At 46.0% G+C, this 12,088-nt stretch overlaps 1 protein-coding gene across 1 annotated transcript in view; it reads right to left on the reverse strand.

The window, feature by feature from the left end:
• Positions 1-3,853: 3,853 nt before the first annotated feature.
• The window catches only part of SLC35B1 (solute carrier family 35 member B1), an 84,467-nt gene continuing 76,232 nt past the window's right edge, over positions 3,854-12,088 (reverse strand). The window contains exons 9-10 of the mRNA XM_068263790.1: positions 6,995-7,148; positions 3,854-4,096 (exon numbers count right to left, since the gene is read on the reverse strand). Of these exons, the coding sequence (XP_068119891.1) occupies positions 4,044-4,096; positions 6,995-7,148 (207 nt within the window). The 3' untranslated portion in view covers positions 3,854-4,043. The remainder of the gene's footprint in view (positions 4,097-6,994; positions 7,149-12,088) is intronic.

Consider the following 12,088-nt stretch of genomic DNA (forward strand, 5'->3'; position numbering starts at 1 on the left):
TGTTTTTCAGCCAGGCTCAGATCATGCGTTCCGCATACGAGAAACAATGCAATGATTTCTTAAAGGATATGTCCAGGGAAACGGAAAAACAAAAATCCACTTACGAGGGGCTTCCTCCAACCCCTGGCAGCTGTCTTGTGCCCTCACCGCAGCTCCGGTGGCTCCCGGACTCCGCTGCAGAAACCGGCCTCACCAGGTCGGCTTTCGGGTCGGGTTCTCATGTGCTACAACGCTCCTCCGCTGACGTTGTCAGTGCTGCACTGCGCAGCCGCAGAACTACTGTGCTTGCTCAGTGCAGCGCTGATGACGTCAGCGGTGGAGTGCATGAGAAACCGACCTGGAAGCTGACCTGGCGAGGTCGGCTTCTGCAACAGAGAAGACCGGGAGCCACCGGAGCTGCGGTGAGGGCACAGGACGGCTGTCAGGGGCTGGAGGAAACCCCAGGTAAGTGGATTTTTGTTTTTCATTTTCCCTGGACGTATCCTTTACAGTAAACCTGAACTGTGAGACACATGGAGGCTGCCATATTTGTTTCTTTTTAAACAATACCAGTTGCCTGGCAGCCCTGCTGATCATTTCACCATCAGTAGTGTCTGAATCCCTCAAATGCAGGCAAACATCCGATCTGCATGTTGTTCGGGGTCTATAGCCAAAAGTATTAGAGGCAGTCAGGTAGACGATGAGCAGAACAGCCAGGCAACTTGCATAGTTTAAAGGATACCAGAGGTGAAATAAAAATGGTTATTTTCCTTACCTGGGGCTGCTTTCCAGTCCCCGTAGGCTTGTATGTCCCTTCCACTCAGCTGTTCATCCCTCTCCTGCAGCCAAGTCTCGCAGTACTGCGCATGCGTTGGCTGGTATCCTTCCTTACGCCGACACGAGCATCCTCTGCCCGTGTGCATAACTCGGAAGCAGGAGCAGGATGAACAGCTGAGTGAAGAGGAGGACTGTGAGTATGGCGAGGGACAAACAAGACTACAGGGGACTGGAAAAAGTCCCAGGTAGGACAAAGAACCATTTTTATTTTCACCTGTAGCATCCTTTAAAGTGAACCCGAGGAGAGAGGGATATGCAGGCTGCCATATTTGTTTCCTTTTAACCAATACCAGTTGCCTGCAGTAATGTTTGAATAACACCAGGAGCAAGCATACAGCTAATCTTGTCAGATCTGACAATAATGTCAGAAACACCTGATCTGCTGCATGCTTGTTCTGGGGCTATGGCTAAAAGTATTAGAGACAGATGATCAGCAGGGCTGCCAGGCAACTGGTATTGCTTAAAGGATACCCGAAGTGACATGATGAGATAGACATGGGTATGTACAGTGCCTAGCACACAAATAACTAGGCTGTGTTCCTTTTTTTCTTTCTCTGCCTGAAAGAGTTAAATATCAGGTATGTAAGTGGCTGACTCAGTCCTGACTCAGACAGGAAGTGACTACAGTGTGACTGATAAGAAATTCCCCTTTTTAACTCTTTCTTGCTCTCAGAAGCCATTTTCTGCTAAGAAAGTGTTTTATAGTTGGAATTTCTTATCAGTGAGGGTCACACTGTAGTCACTTCCTGTCTGAGTCAGGACTGAGTCAGCCACTTACATACCTGATATTTAACTCTTTCAGGCAGAGAAAGAAAAAAGGAGCACAGCATAGTTATTTGTGTGCTAGGCACTGTACATGCACGTCTATCATCATGTCACACGTCACTTCCAGTATCCTTTAAAAGGAAATAAATATTGCAGCCTCCATATAACTCACCTCAGGTTCACTTTAAAAGGAAATACATGTTAGCAGCCACAAATCCCTCTCACGACAGGTTCCCTTTATCAATATTGGGATTATCTGGTATCTTTTAGTGCTTGTGCGAAGGGTGCTTTACAGATGATGCCGTTTTAGAACAAAATGAAGGTTAATTCAAACAAATGAGAAGTTATTGCTGCCCGTCATATTGCCATCAGCAGCCGCTATATGAAAAGGCCACCCAGCCAATAAAATAATCCCGCTGGAATGATCGGGCCCCGCCCCCCGCTCAGCCTCCTCGCAGTACACCAGCACCTTTATTAATATTCGGCCTGCTCTCGCTTGCTCTAAATCTTCCTTGTCCTTGGTCTGTTTCCACGGCTGGCACAGGCAGGCAGGCTGGTCCCAGCAGCGTTGTGCCAGTCCTGGGTATTAATGAGCAAGGGCCTGGGATAAGGGGGGGGGGGGGGGGCTGCTGGCACCAGATGGAACGCTCGGCACAGCTGCTCTCCTCCTCTTTCATGTGTGCCGAGAGAAGGCTGCGCGGGGAACTGCTGCTCCAACTTTGAAGCCGCTGTTATGCAAATGGTGCAAATGCACAGCCAGACACAGGCTTGTGTGCTCCAGCCTGCTCCATTGTAACATTCATCAGATCTTTTATTAAAAGGGCTAAAAATATCCTGCAGAAAAAAAATAAATAAAACCGCTACCGAGAGTAATTGACGCAAGGAAAGAATAAAAGCTCGACTCTGAGCACCGATCTAAGCACAGCGTTTGGTAGCTTAGTAAGCACAGTGCTGCTTTAGTGTGAAATGAGGCTTCCGCAGCTCAAAAATCTAAACTGGACTGATAACATAAGGCACTGTAGTGTTATGCAGTATTATCTGATTATAGATTCCGGTATAGTAAACTACCTCTCCCGGGCAATCTCCATTATAAGTCTATGGGAGCAGCACATGGTATAGTAAACTCTGATATAATACAATTTATTTTATAGTAAACATACTCTGGATATAGTAAACAGTGGGCGGAGCATGCGTCATGTCAGTGGGCGGTGCATGGGTCACATGTCAGTGGGCGGTGCATGCGTCACATGTCAGTGGGCGGTGCATGCGTCACATGTCAGTGGGCGGTGCATGCGTCACATGTCAGTGGGCGGTGCATGCGTCACATGTCAGTGGGCGGTGCATGCGTCACATGTCAGTGGGCGGTGCATGCGTCACATGTCAGTGGGCGGTGCATGCGTCACATGTCAGTGGGCGGTGCATGCGTCACATGTCAGTGGGCGGTGCATGCGTCACATGTCAGTGGGCGGTGCATGCGTCACATGTCAGTGTGAATCCCATGGCATGATGCTCTCTTCAGGCTGGTTGCAGGTGAACTGATGTCTGATAACATTTGTAAGACAAGAAGAATGTCACCAGCGCTGGATATACTGTACAGTACAAATAAGCAGCCTGGGAAAATGAGGAATAATGTGAACATATACAAAAGAGGATGCAGCGTTACCACTTCCACTTTGTAATCACTGATAAAAGTATTGTTACAGTCCTCCCACGGGATTGTACGCACTCCTGGGTATCACTAACCTAGTTAGAGATGATGCTCCTGGTAGTGTGTGGAGAGCAGTACAGGCTACTTTCACTTGTAGTTACAGCCTACAGAACTCCTACTGAAGTTCTGCAAAGTGGTTACTTCCTGGTATCCTGGGAGCACAGAAAGGGTTAACCTCCTGTATTTACATATTACCTTAGATTTTAGCAGCAGTCGGCAGACAGCTGAAATTACACTAGCTCATTATTTGCAGAGAAGGTAGAATTACATGGGCTGTTCTCTATAAACATACGCAGGGTTGATTTCTCTGTGTTCTCTTTATCTCCTGTGCAAGAGTTCAGTTTCGCTTTAATCGGTGTGGTGGAGGGAAGTAGGTGGGGTCTAGGGGCTCTCAGGAGGTCAGGTGCCATGTTAGAGGTTAGCTGCTGACCCGCTGCAAGGAACCTTGACAAAGGCGCTAATTGGTTGTATTTAGTGGCTTCAAATAACCTCTTATTTTGGAAACCCTGCTTTTGCATATAGCTGGAGTCCCCCTTTAAGTCATACAGAAGTGAAGGCAGCAAGACATTTTCCATCTCATTTTAATGCACCCACGCGTTTCTGATAAAAATCTTATCCATTCCATCATTAATAAAATAATATTAAGTCAATGTTACACATTTCTATTAAAATAAAAAAGTACAATATATTTAGAAAGCCAAGAGAGAGTGAATGAGGTCTGAATACGTCACTGGAGGGCCTCCAATAAAGGGCATCAGTGGGACGGCTTTTTGGATCCTTTGCCGAATTTGGCATCCAGCCCTAGACCTGCGGAAAACAGAACACATCACGGTGAGAGCGGCAGGAAGAGAGTGGGAGATATGCATGCCTATGGCTCATCCCCGGCGGGTGCCTGCCAAGCCCAGCTGGCAACATGAGCCTGGCCTACACATAGCAACGCGGCAGAGATGTGGTCACTCCCCCTACACGGCTAAAGTGTCTGCCGATTTATACGTACAACAAACCTGTATCGGTGAAATCATGAACAGACACAATGGCCTCAAATCACCAGAGGTTATCGGACTATTTATCACATGGGAGGTAATTTACCTCATGTGATAACTCAAAAATAGCAATTCTCCAGAAATATAGAAATACTGAAAGGTCAAAATTCATGCGATAAATGTGTGTTTAATAGTCGGTAGTTATTCGTTATTTTTTTCTCAAAATCACAATTCAACAGAGAAAAAAGGGGGTGGGACCATTCGTTATTTTAGATTATTTATCACCTAAATGTAGCTGGCGATATGCGGTTTTTCGCACAGCTGCTGCAGCTCACTCTACAGCTTGTTTACTAGCAGCACACAGTAACAGCTTATACTGTACATATGTCAGTCACCAGAGAGCAGCACACTCTGCAGCTAGTTTACTAGCAGCACACAGTAACAGCTTATACAGGAAGACTGCAGGGGGCTGGCAGAAGCCCCAGGTAAGTCAGTGTTCGCCCCAGGCTCTTTTAGCTGGGTGCTCCCCCCGGCTAGTTTTGGTGAGCACCCGGCTGTCATCTGCTCAACTCCTCCTATTCTGTAAGTAGAGTTGTGCACAGAAGCAGCAGCCCTGCATTCTCTCATCTCACCCCACCCGGCTACCGTTTCATGCCACCTGGCTGGAAAAAAAATTCTGGGGAAAACACTGTAAGTGAAACTTTTTTTTTTGGAGGGGGGGGGGGGGGGGGGGGGGGGAGGGGGAATTAAAGGTTTCCTTTAATTACAGGAGAATCTGATCATTTGTCCTGCAACTGGCAATCTTATCAGTTAGCTGCAATGAAGTTTAATTAAGCCTTGGAATGACATCAAACCAGACTTTTTTTTTATATATATATATATATATATATATTTTTTTTTTTTTTTTCTGTGTTTAATGCTTTGGAGCAAAAATGTCATTTTGATGTTCATAAAAGCCTTCATCTGTTTGGTATAAATAATGCACTATACTTCCATTACTGATTTTAGCTTGCTTTTTGTACAATCATTTTTATTGACTTTTCAATAACAATAACAAGAAGAATGCTTTTGTCTCCAGTGTGACAATTTCCGATATATGAATGTAAATGCGTGTTCTATCACGCTGGCACTTTAATTGTTTTGTAGGTTACAATGGCGCTCTGACATCACCATGCAGATCCTTATATCTAGACTCTATTTCATACCTTTTATGGCAATCTCTATCAGCAGCAGATAGAACAAATAATAGAGTCCGTCTATGTTAAAGGATACCCGAAGTGACATGTGACATGATGAGATAGACATGTGTATGTACAGTGCCTAGCACACAAATAACTATGCTGTGTTCCTTTTTTTCTTTCTCTGTCTGAAAGAGTTAAATATCAGGTATGCAAGTGGCTGACTCAGTCCTGACTCAGACAGGAAGTGACTACAGTGTGACCCTTACTGATAAGAAATTCCCCTTTTTATCTCTTTCTTGCTCTCAGAAGCCATTTTCTGCTAGGAAAGTGTTTTATAGTTGGAATTTCTTATCAGTGAGGGTCACACTGTAGTCACTTCCTGTCTGAGTCAGGACTGAGTCAGCCACTTGCATACCTGATATTTAACTCTTTTAGGCAGAGAAAGAAAAAAAAAAGGAACACAGCATAGTTATTTGTGTGCTAGGAACTGTACATACACATGTCTATCTCATCATGTCACATGTCACTTCGGGTATCCTTTAAGAATAGGATTTTATACTCTATAGGCCATCCATTGTCCCTAAGGCCCCGTTCACACTTGCGTTTTTGTAAAAAACGGAACGGATGTCCGGACCAGACCGGATCCGTACGGTTCCTATCCCCGTTTGCATCCGTTTTCCGTGCGGTATGAACACGGTTGCGGTCCGGATCCGTTTTCTTAAAGAGATAACAACCTGTCCCACAGGGCTGGTATCTGCTGCACCTGTAGGATGAGGTCTTCTGCTGTGTAGGGCCTCACCTCCTCGTTATCAGACATATCGGACATGTTGCTGCCAAAGAGCTCCAGCATGAAATCGCTGCTGCTCCACTCTGTGAACGCTGGGCCCATGTGGTCCCCCTCCAAAATGGCCGCTATACCATAGAAAAAGCATAGGAAGTGGGGTAGAACGTCCGTTTTTTATAGCCGTTTCTCATTGGTTTCTATTGGCCGGATGCAACAGTCCGGCTCCGCTCCGGATACGTCTGCCGGAGGAGCCGGACCAAAAAATAGCGCATGTTGGATCTTATGCCGGAGTCCGGATCCGGTCCGGCTCCGGACGGAACGGATGCATGTGAACGGACGCATAGACTTTCATTGCTATGCCGTGCGTCCGTTCCGCCTGCGGTCCGGCTCCGGCACGGCGATTCCGGACGCCGAACACCAATGTGAACCGGGCTTTAGCCTTTGTTTCTTGTCACCTTCTGCGTTCACACTGGATGTTGATGAGCAAAGGTGGCCATACATCTGTAGATTTTGGCTGCCGCTCGACCATCGAATTCTATAATTATCGGTGCTGCTAAAAGCCTGCCTGAGGGCCCATGTGACCAGTCTTGGACATCGATTGGACATGCTGGAAAATCTCAGGCCTACAGGCTCGATTGGGCGGTAATGGTGTGTGAGAATTGCGAATGACGAAACCCGACGGAAATCCCCGCCGCTGCACCCCCCCAAATGTCTGTTACCCTTTTTCTAATGTTAGTAGCAAGTAGTGGATTCTCACCTAAAAAGACCAGGAAGGTTCCGACCCACTGCAGGCTGCTGATGGGGTTAGAGAAGAGGAGGACGGAGGCCAGGATGGTGAAGAACTTCCGGGTGGTTGTGATGATGGAACAAGTCAGAGGACCAAAGTACACCACCGTCATAAATATAAACGTCTGCAAACACACAAGGAAAGCATCAGTTATGTAGCCTGGGTTACCTTCTAAACCAGTGATCTGCAAACTTGGCTCACCAGCTGTTAAGTAACTACAAGTCCCACAATGCATTTGCCATTATGAATCATGACTGTGGCTGTCGGGGGCCTGCAATGCATTGTGAGACTTGTAGTTCCTCAACAGCTGGAGAGCAAAGTTTGCAGATCACTGTTCTAAACCATCAAACACAGATTATTAGCAAGACAGGAAGTTTGGATGCCGTTATCGCCGGTTTAAGTTTGGGCACCTCATAGGCACCCATTGAAACTATTAGTATAAGTATGACATTTGGGCCGCTATTTATCGGACGTCGCAGGCGCCCAAATGTCATACTTATACCAATAGTTTTAATGGGCGCCTACGACGTGGCAAATATTAATAGTTTCTTGCGGCGGAATTGTGGCCAAGGGAGGCGGAGTTAAGGTTGGGGAAGGCGCGCGCGCGTGTGTGTGGTGTTAAGGTTAGCCGCGGGGAGGTGGAGGTACAAGGTTAGCCGTTTTGGGGGGGGGGGGAGGGTTAAAGGGGACCCAAACCAAATATTTTTTAAATTCAAAATATTTAGTTGCACCGCTCTGACACATACAAAGATAAATAAACACTCCTTCAAGCCTATGAGCATTTCAGCGCATGCTTCTCACCCTTCTCTTTCCATAACTAGGGTTATACAGGTGGCAGCCATTACTTCTGAGCTTAGTAGGAGGTTTTAGATCATGGGTGTGTTTGTCATCAGCTCCCCTCCCTCATAGGGGCGTCGTCTATGTGACATCTCACACAAGCTGAGATCACCTCCCCTGTGACATCATCAGTAGCAGCCTGTGTTTTGTTTTTTTATCTCCACCAGTCTGCCGGATTCTGTCCCGGCAATATGAAAGGAAGGGAGGGGTTCCTCCAATAAATATAAAATTTTACTTTATATTTGTCATCATGCAGCTGAAAAAAGGCTGCTATTTATTATTATAAGTTAGAAAATAGATTTTATTTCTGAAATCTTGTATTTTTAACTTGGGTCCACTCTAAGGTTAGTCGTGGGGGGGGGGGGGGGGGGGGGGGGGGGTAGGTTAAGGTTAGCCATGGGGTAAGAGGGTTGGTTAGCCATAGGTTATGTGTGAGAATAGGGTTGGGTTTAGTTGTAGTAAAATACCGTTATTATTTACTGATATTTTGCTATCATAATTGCCAATTTCACAATGTACAATATCGGTAAATGTAACAATTTTCTACTTGGCAAAATTGGGCACCCAAATTTCTCAGTCAGTCTCTTTCATGCACACGATATTTGATACCAGATCTACAACTACTTGTGCAGCTGTAAATAAACACTACAGTATAATATAATAATAAGTATGATACATTGGTCACAGGGGTGTCTTTTCTCCTCTATCGTCTCTGACATTTTCATACTAAAAATAGAAAAAGGCCAAACAGGAGGGAGTCGCTGTGGAAAGTAAACCCAAACATGGTCTTCCAGTTCTCTACACAACTCAAAAATGATCTCCGGCCTCAAAGCAGTACAGCATCCTGACACCACAATCCCTCTAATTACTGTAGAAGATAAAGGTGTTCTGGTTTCTTTGATGCATCAATATACATCTGTTGTGTCCCTGCAGCTGACAAACTGAATGAGGAACACAGAAGCGCCCTTCTCTGATGTCCCCATTTCAGGACCACAGCAGTGTGGACAGCTCTACTATCACTACATACTCAACTACTATCCTCTATGCCGAACTGTGCACTGTACTAAGCTACCACAGCAGTGTGGACAGCTCTACTATCACTACATACTCAACTACTATCCTCTATGCCGAACTGTGCACTGTACTAAGCTACCACAGCAGTGTGGACAGCTCTACTATCACTACTCAACTACTATCCTCTATGCCGAACTGTGCACTGTACTAAGCTACCACAGCAGTGTGGACAGCTCTACTATCACTACATACTCAACAACTATCCTCTATGCCGAACTGCGCACTGTACTAAGCTACCACAGCAGTGTGGACAGCTCTACTATCACTACATACTCAACAACTATCCTCTATGCCGAACTGCGCACTGTACTATGCTACCACAGCAGTGTGGACAGCTCTACTATCACTACATACTCAACTACTATCCTCTATGCCGAACTGTGCACTGTACTAAGCTACCACAGCAGTGTGGACAGCTCTACTATCACTACATACTCAACAACTATCCTCTATGCCGAACTGTGCACTGTACTAAGCTACCACAGCAGTGTGGACAGCTCTACTATCACTACATACTCAACTACTATCCTCTATGCCGAACTGTGCACTGTACTAAGCCACCACAGCAGTGTGGACAGCTCTACTATCACTACATACTCAACAACTATCCTCTATGCCGAACTGTGCACTGTACTAAGCTACCACAGCAGTGTGGACAGCTCTACTATCACTACATACTCAACTACTATCCTCTATGCCGAACTGTGCACTGTACTAAGCTACCACAGCAGTGTGGACAGCTCTACTATCACTACTCAACTACTATCCTCTATGCCGAACTGTGCACTGTACTAAGCTACCACAGCAGTGTGGACAGCTCTACTATCACTACATACTCAACAACTATCCTCTATGCCGAACTGTGCACTGTACTATGCTACCACAGCAGTGTGGACAGCTCTACTATCACTACATACTCAACTACTATCCTCAATGCCGAACTGTGCACTGTACTAAGCTACCACAGCAGTGTGGACAGCTCTACTATCACTACATACTCAACTACTATCCTCTATGCCGAACTGTGCACTGTACTAAGCTACCACAGCAGTGTGGACAGCTCTACTATCACTACATACTCAACTACGATCCTCTATGCTGAACTGTGCACTGTACTAAGCTACCACAGCAGTGTGGACAGCTCTACTATCACTACATACTCAACAACTATCCTCTATGCCGAACTGTGCACTGTACTAAGCTACCACAGCAGTGTGGACAGCTCTACTATCACTACTCAACTACTATCCTCTATGCCGAACTGTGCACTGTACTAAGCTACCACAGCAGTGTGGACAGCTCTACTATCACTACATACTCAACTACGATCCTCTATGCTGAACTGTGCACTGTACTAAGCTACCACAGCAGTGTGGACAGCTCTACTATCCCTACATACTCAACAACTATCCTCTATGCCGAACTGTGCACTGTACTATGCTACCACAGCAGTGTGGACAGCTCTACTATCACTACATACTCAACAACTATCCTCTATGCCGAACTGTGCACTGTACTAAGCCACCACAGCAGTGTGGACAGCTCTACTATCACTACATACTCAACAACTATCCTCTATGCCGAACTGTGCACTGTACTAAGCTACCACAGCAGTGTGGACAGCTCTACTATCACTACATACTCAACTACTATCCTCTATGCCGAACTGTGCACTGTACTAAGCCACCACAGCAGTGTGGACAGCTCTACTATCACTACATACCCAACAACTATCCTCTATGCCGAACTGTGCACTGTACTAAGCTACCACAGCAGTGTGGACAGCTCTACTATCACTACATACCCAACAACTATCCTCTATGCCGAACTGTGCACTGTACTAAGCTACCACAGCAGTGTGGACAGCTCTACTATCACTACATACTCAACAACTATCCTCTATGCCGAACTGTGCACTGTACTAAGCTACCACAGCAGTGTGGACAGCTCTACTATAACTACATACTCAACTACTATCCTCTATGCCGAACTGTGCACTGTACTAAGCTACCACAGCAGTGTGGACAGCTCTACTATCACTACATACTCAACTACTATCCTCTATGCCGAACTGTGCACTGTACTAAGCTACCACAGCAGTGTGGACAGCTCTACTATCACTACATACTCAACTACTATCCTCTATGCCGAACTGTGCACTGTACTAAGCTACCACAGCAGTGTGGACAGCTCTACTATCACTACATACTCAACAACTATCCTCTATGCCGAACTGTGCACTGTACTATGCTACCACAGCAGTGTGGACAGCTCTACTATCACTACATACTCAACTACTATCCTCTATGCCGAACTGTGCACTGTACTAAGCTACCACAGCAGTGTGGACAGCTCTACTATCACTACATACTCAACAACTATCCTCTATGCCGAACTGTGCACTGTACTAAGCTACCACAGCAGTGTGGACAGCTCTACTATCACTACATACTCAACTACTATCCTCTATGCCGAACTGTGCACTGTACTAAGCCACCACAGCAGTGTGGACAGCTCTACTATCACTACATACTCAACAACTATCCTCTATGCCGAACTGTGCACTGTACTAAGCTACCACAGCAGTGTGGACAGCTCTACTATCACTACTCAACTACTATCCTCTATGCCGGACTGTGCACTGTACTAAGCTACCACAGCAGTGTGGACAGCTCTACTATCACTACATACTCAACAACTATCCTCTATGCCGAACTGCGCACTGTACTATGCTACCACAGCAGTGTGGACAGCTCTACTATCACTACATACTCAACTACTATCCTCTATGCCGAACTGTGCACTGTACTAAGCTACCACAGCAGTGTGGACAGCTCTACTATCACTACATACTCAACAACTATCCTCTATGCCGAACTGTGCACTGTACTAAGCTACCACAGCAGTGTGGACAGCTCTACTATCACTACATACTCAACTACTATCCTCTATGCCGAACTGTGCACTGTACTAAGCCACCACAGCAGTGTGGACAGCTCTACTATCACTACATACTCAACAACTATCCTCTATGCCGAACTGTGCACTGTACTAAGCTACCACAGCAGTGTGGACAGCTCTACTATCACTACATACTCAACTACTATCCTCTATGCCGAACTGTGCACTGTACTAAGCTACCACAGCAGTGTG

This window comes from Hyperolius riggenbachi, chromosome 12 (genome assembly GCF_040937935.1).
Source record: "Hyperolius riggenbachi isolate aHypRig1 chromosome 12, aHypRig1.pri, whole genome shotgun sequence".
Lineage (NCBI taxonomy): Eukaryota > Metazoa > Chordata > Amphibia > Anura > Hyperoliidae > Hyperolius > Hyperolius riggenbachi.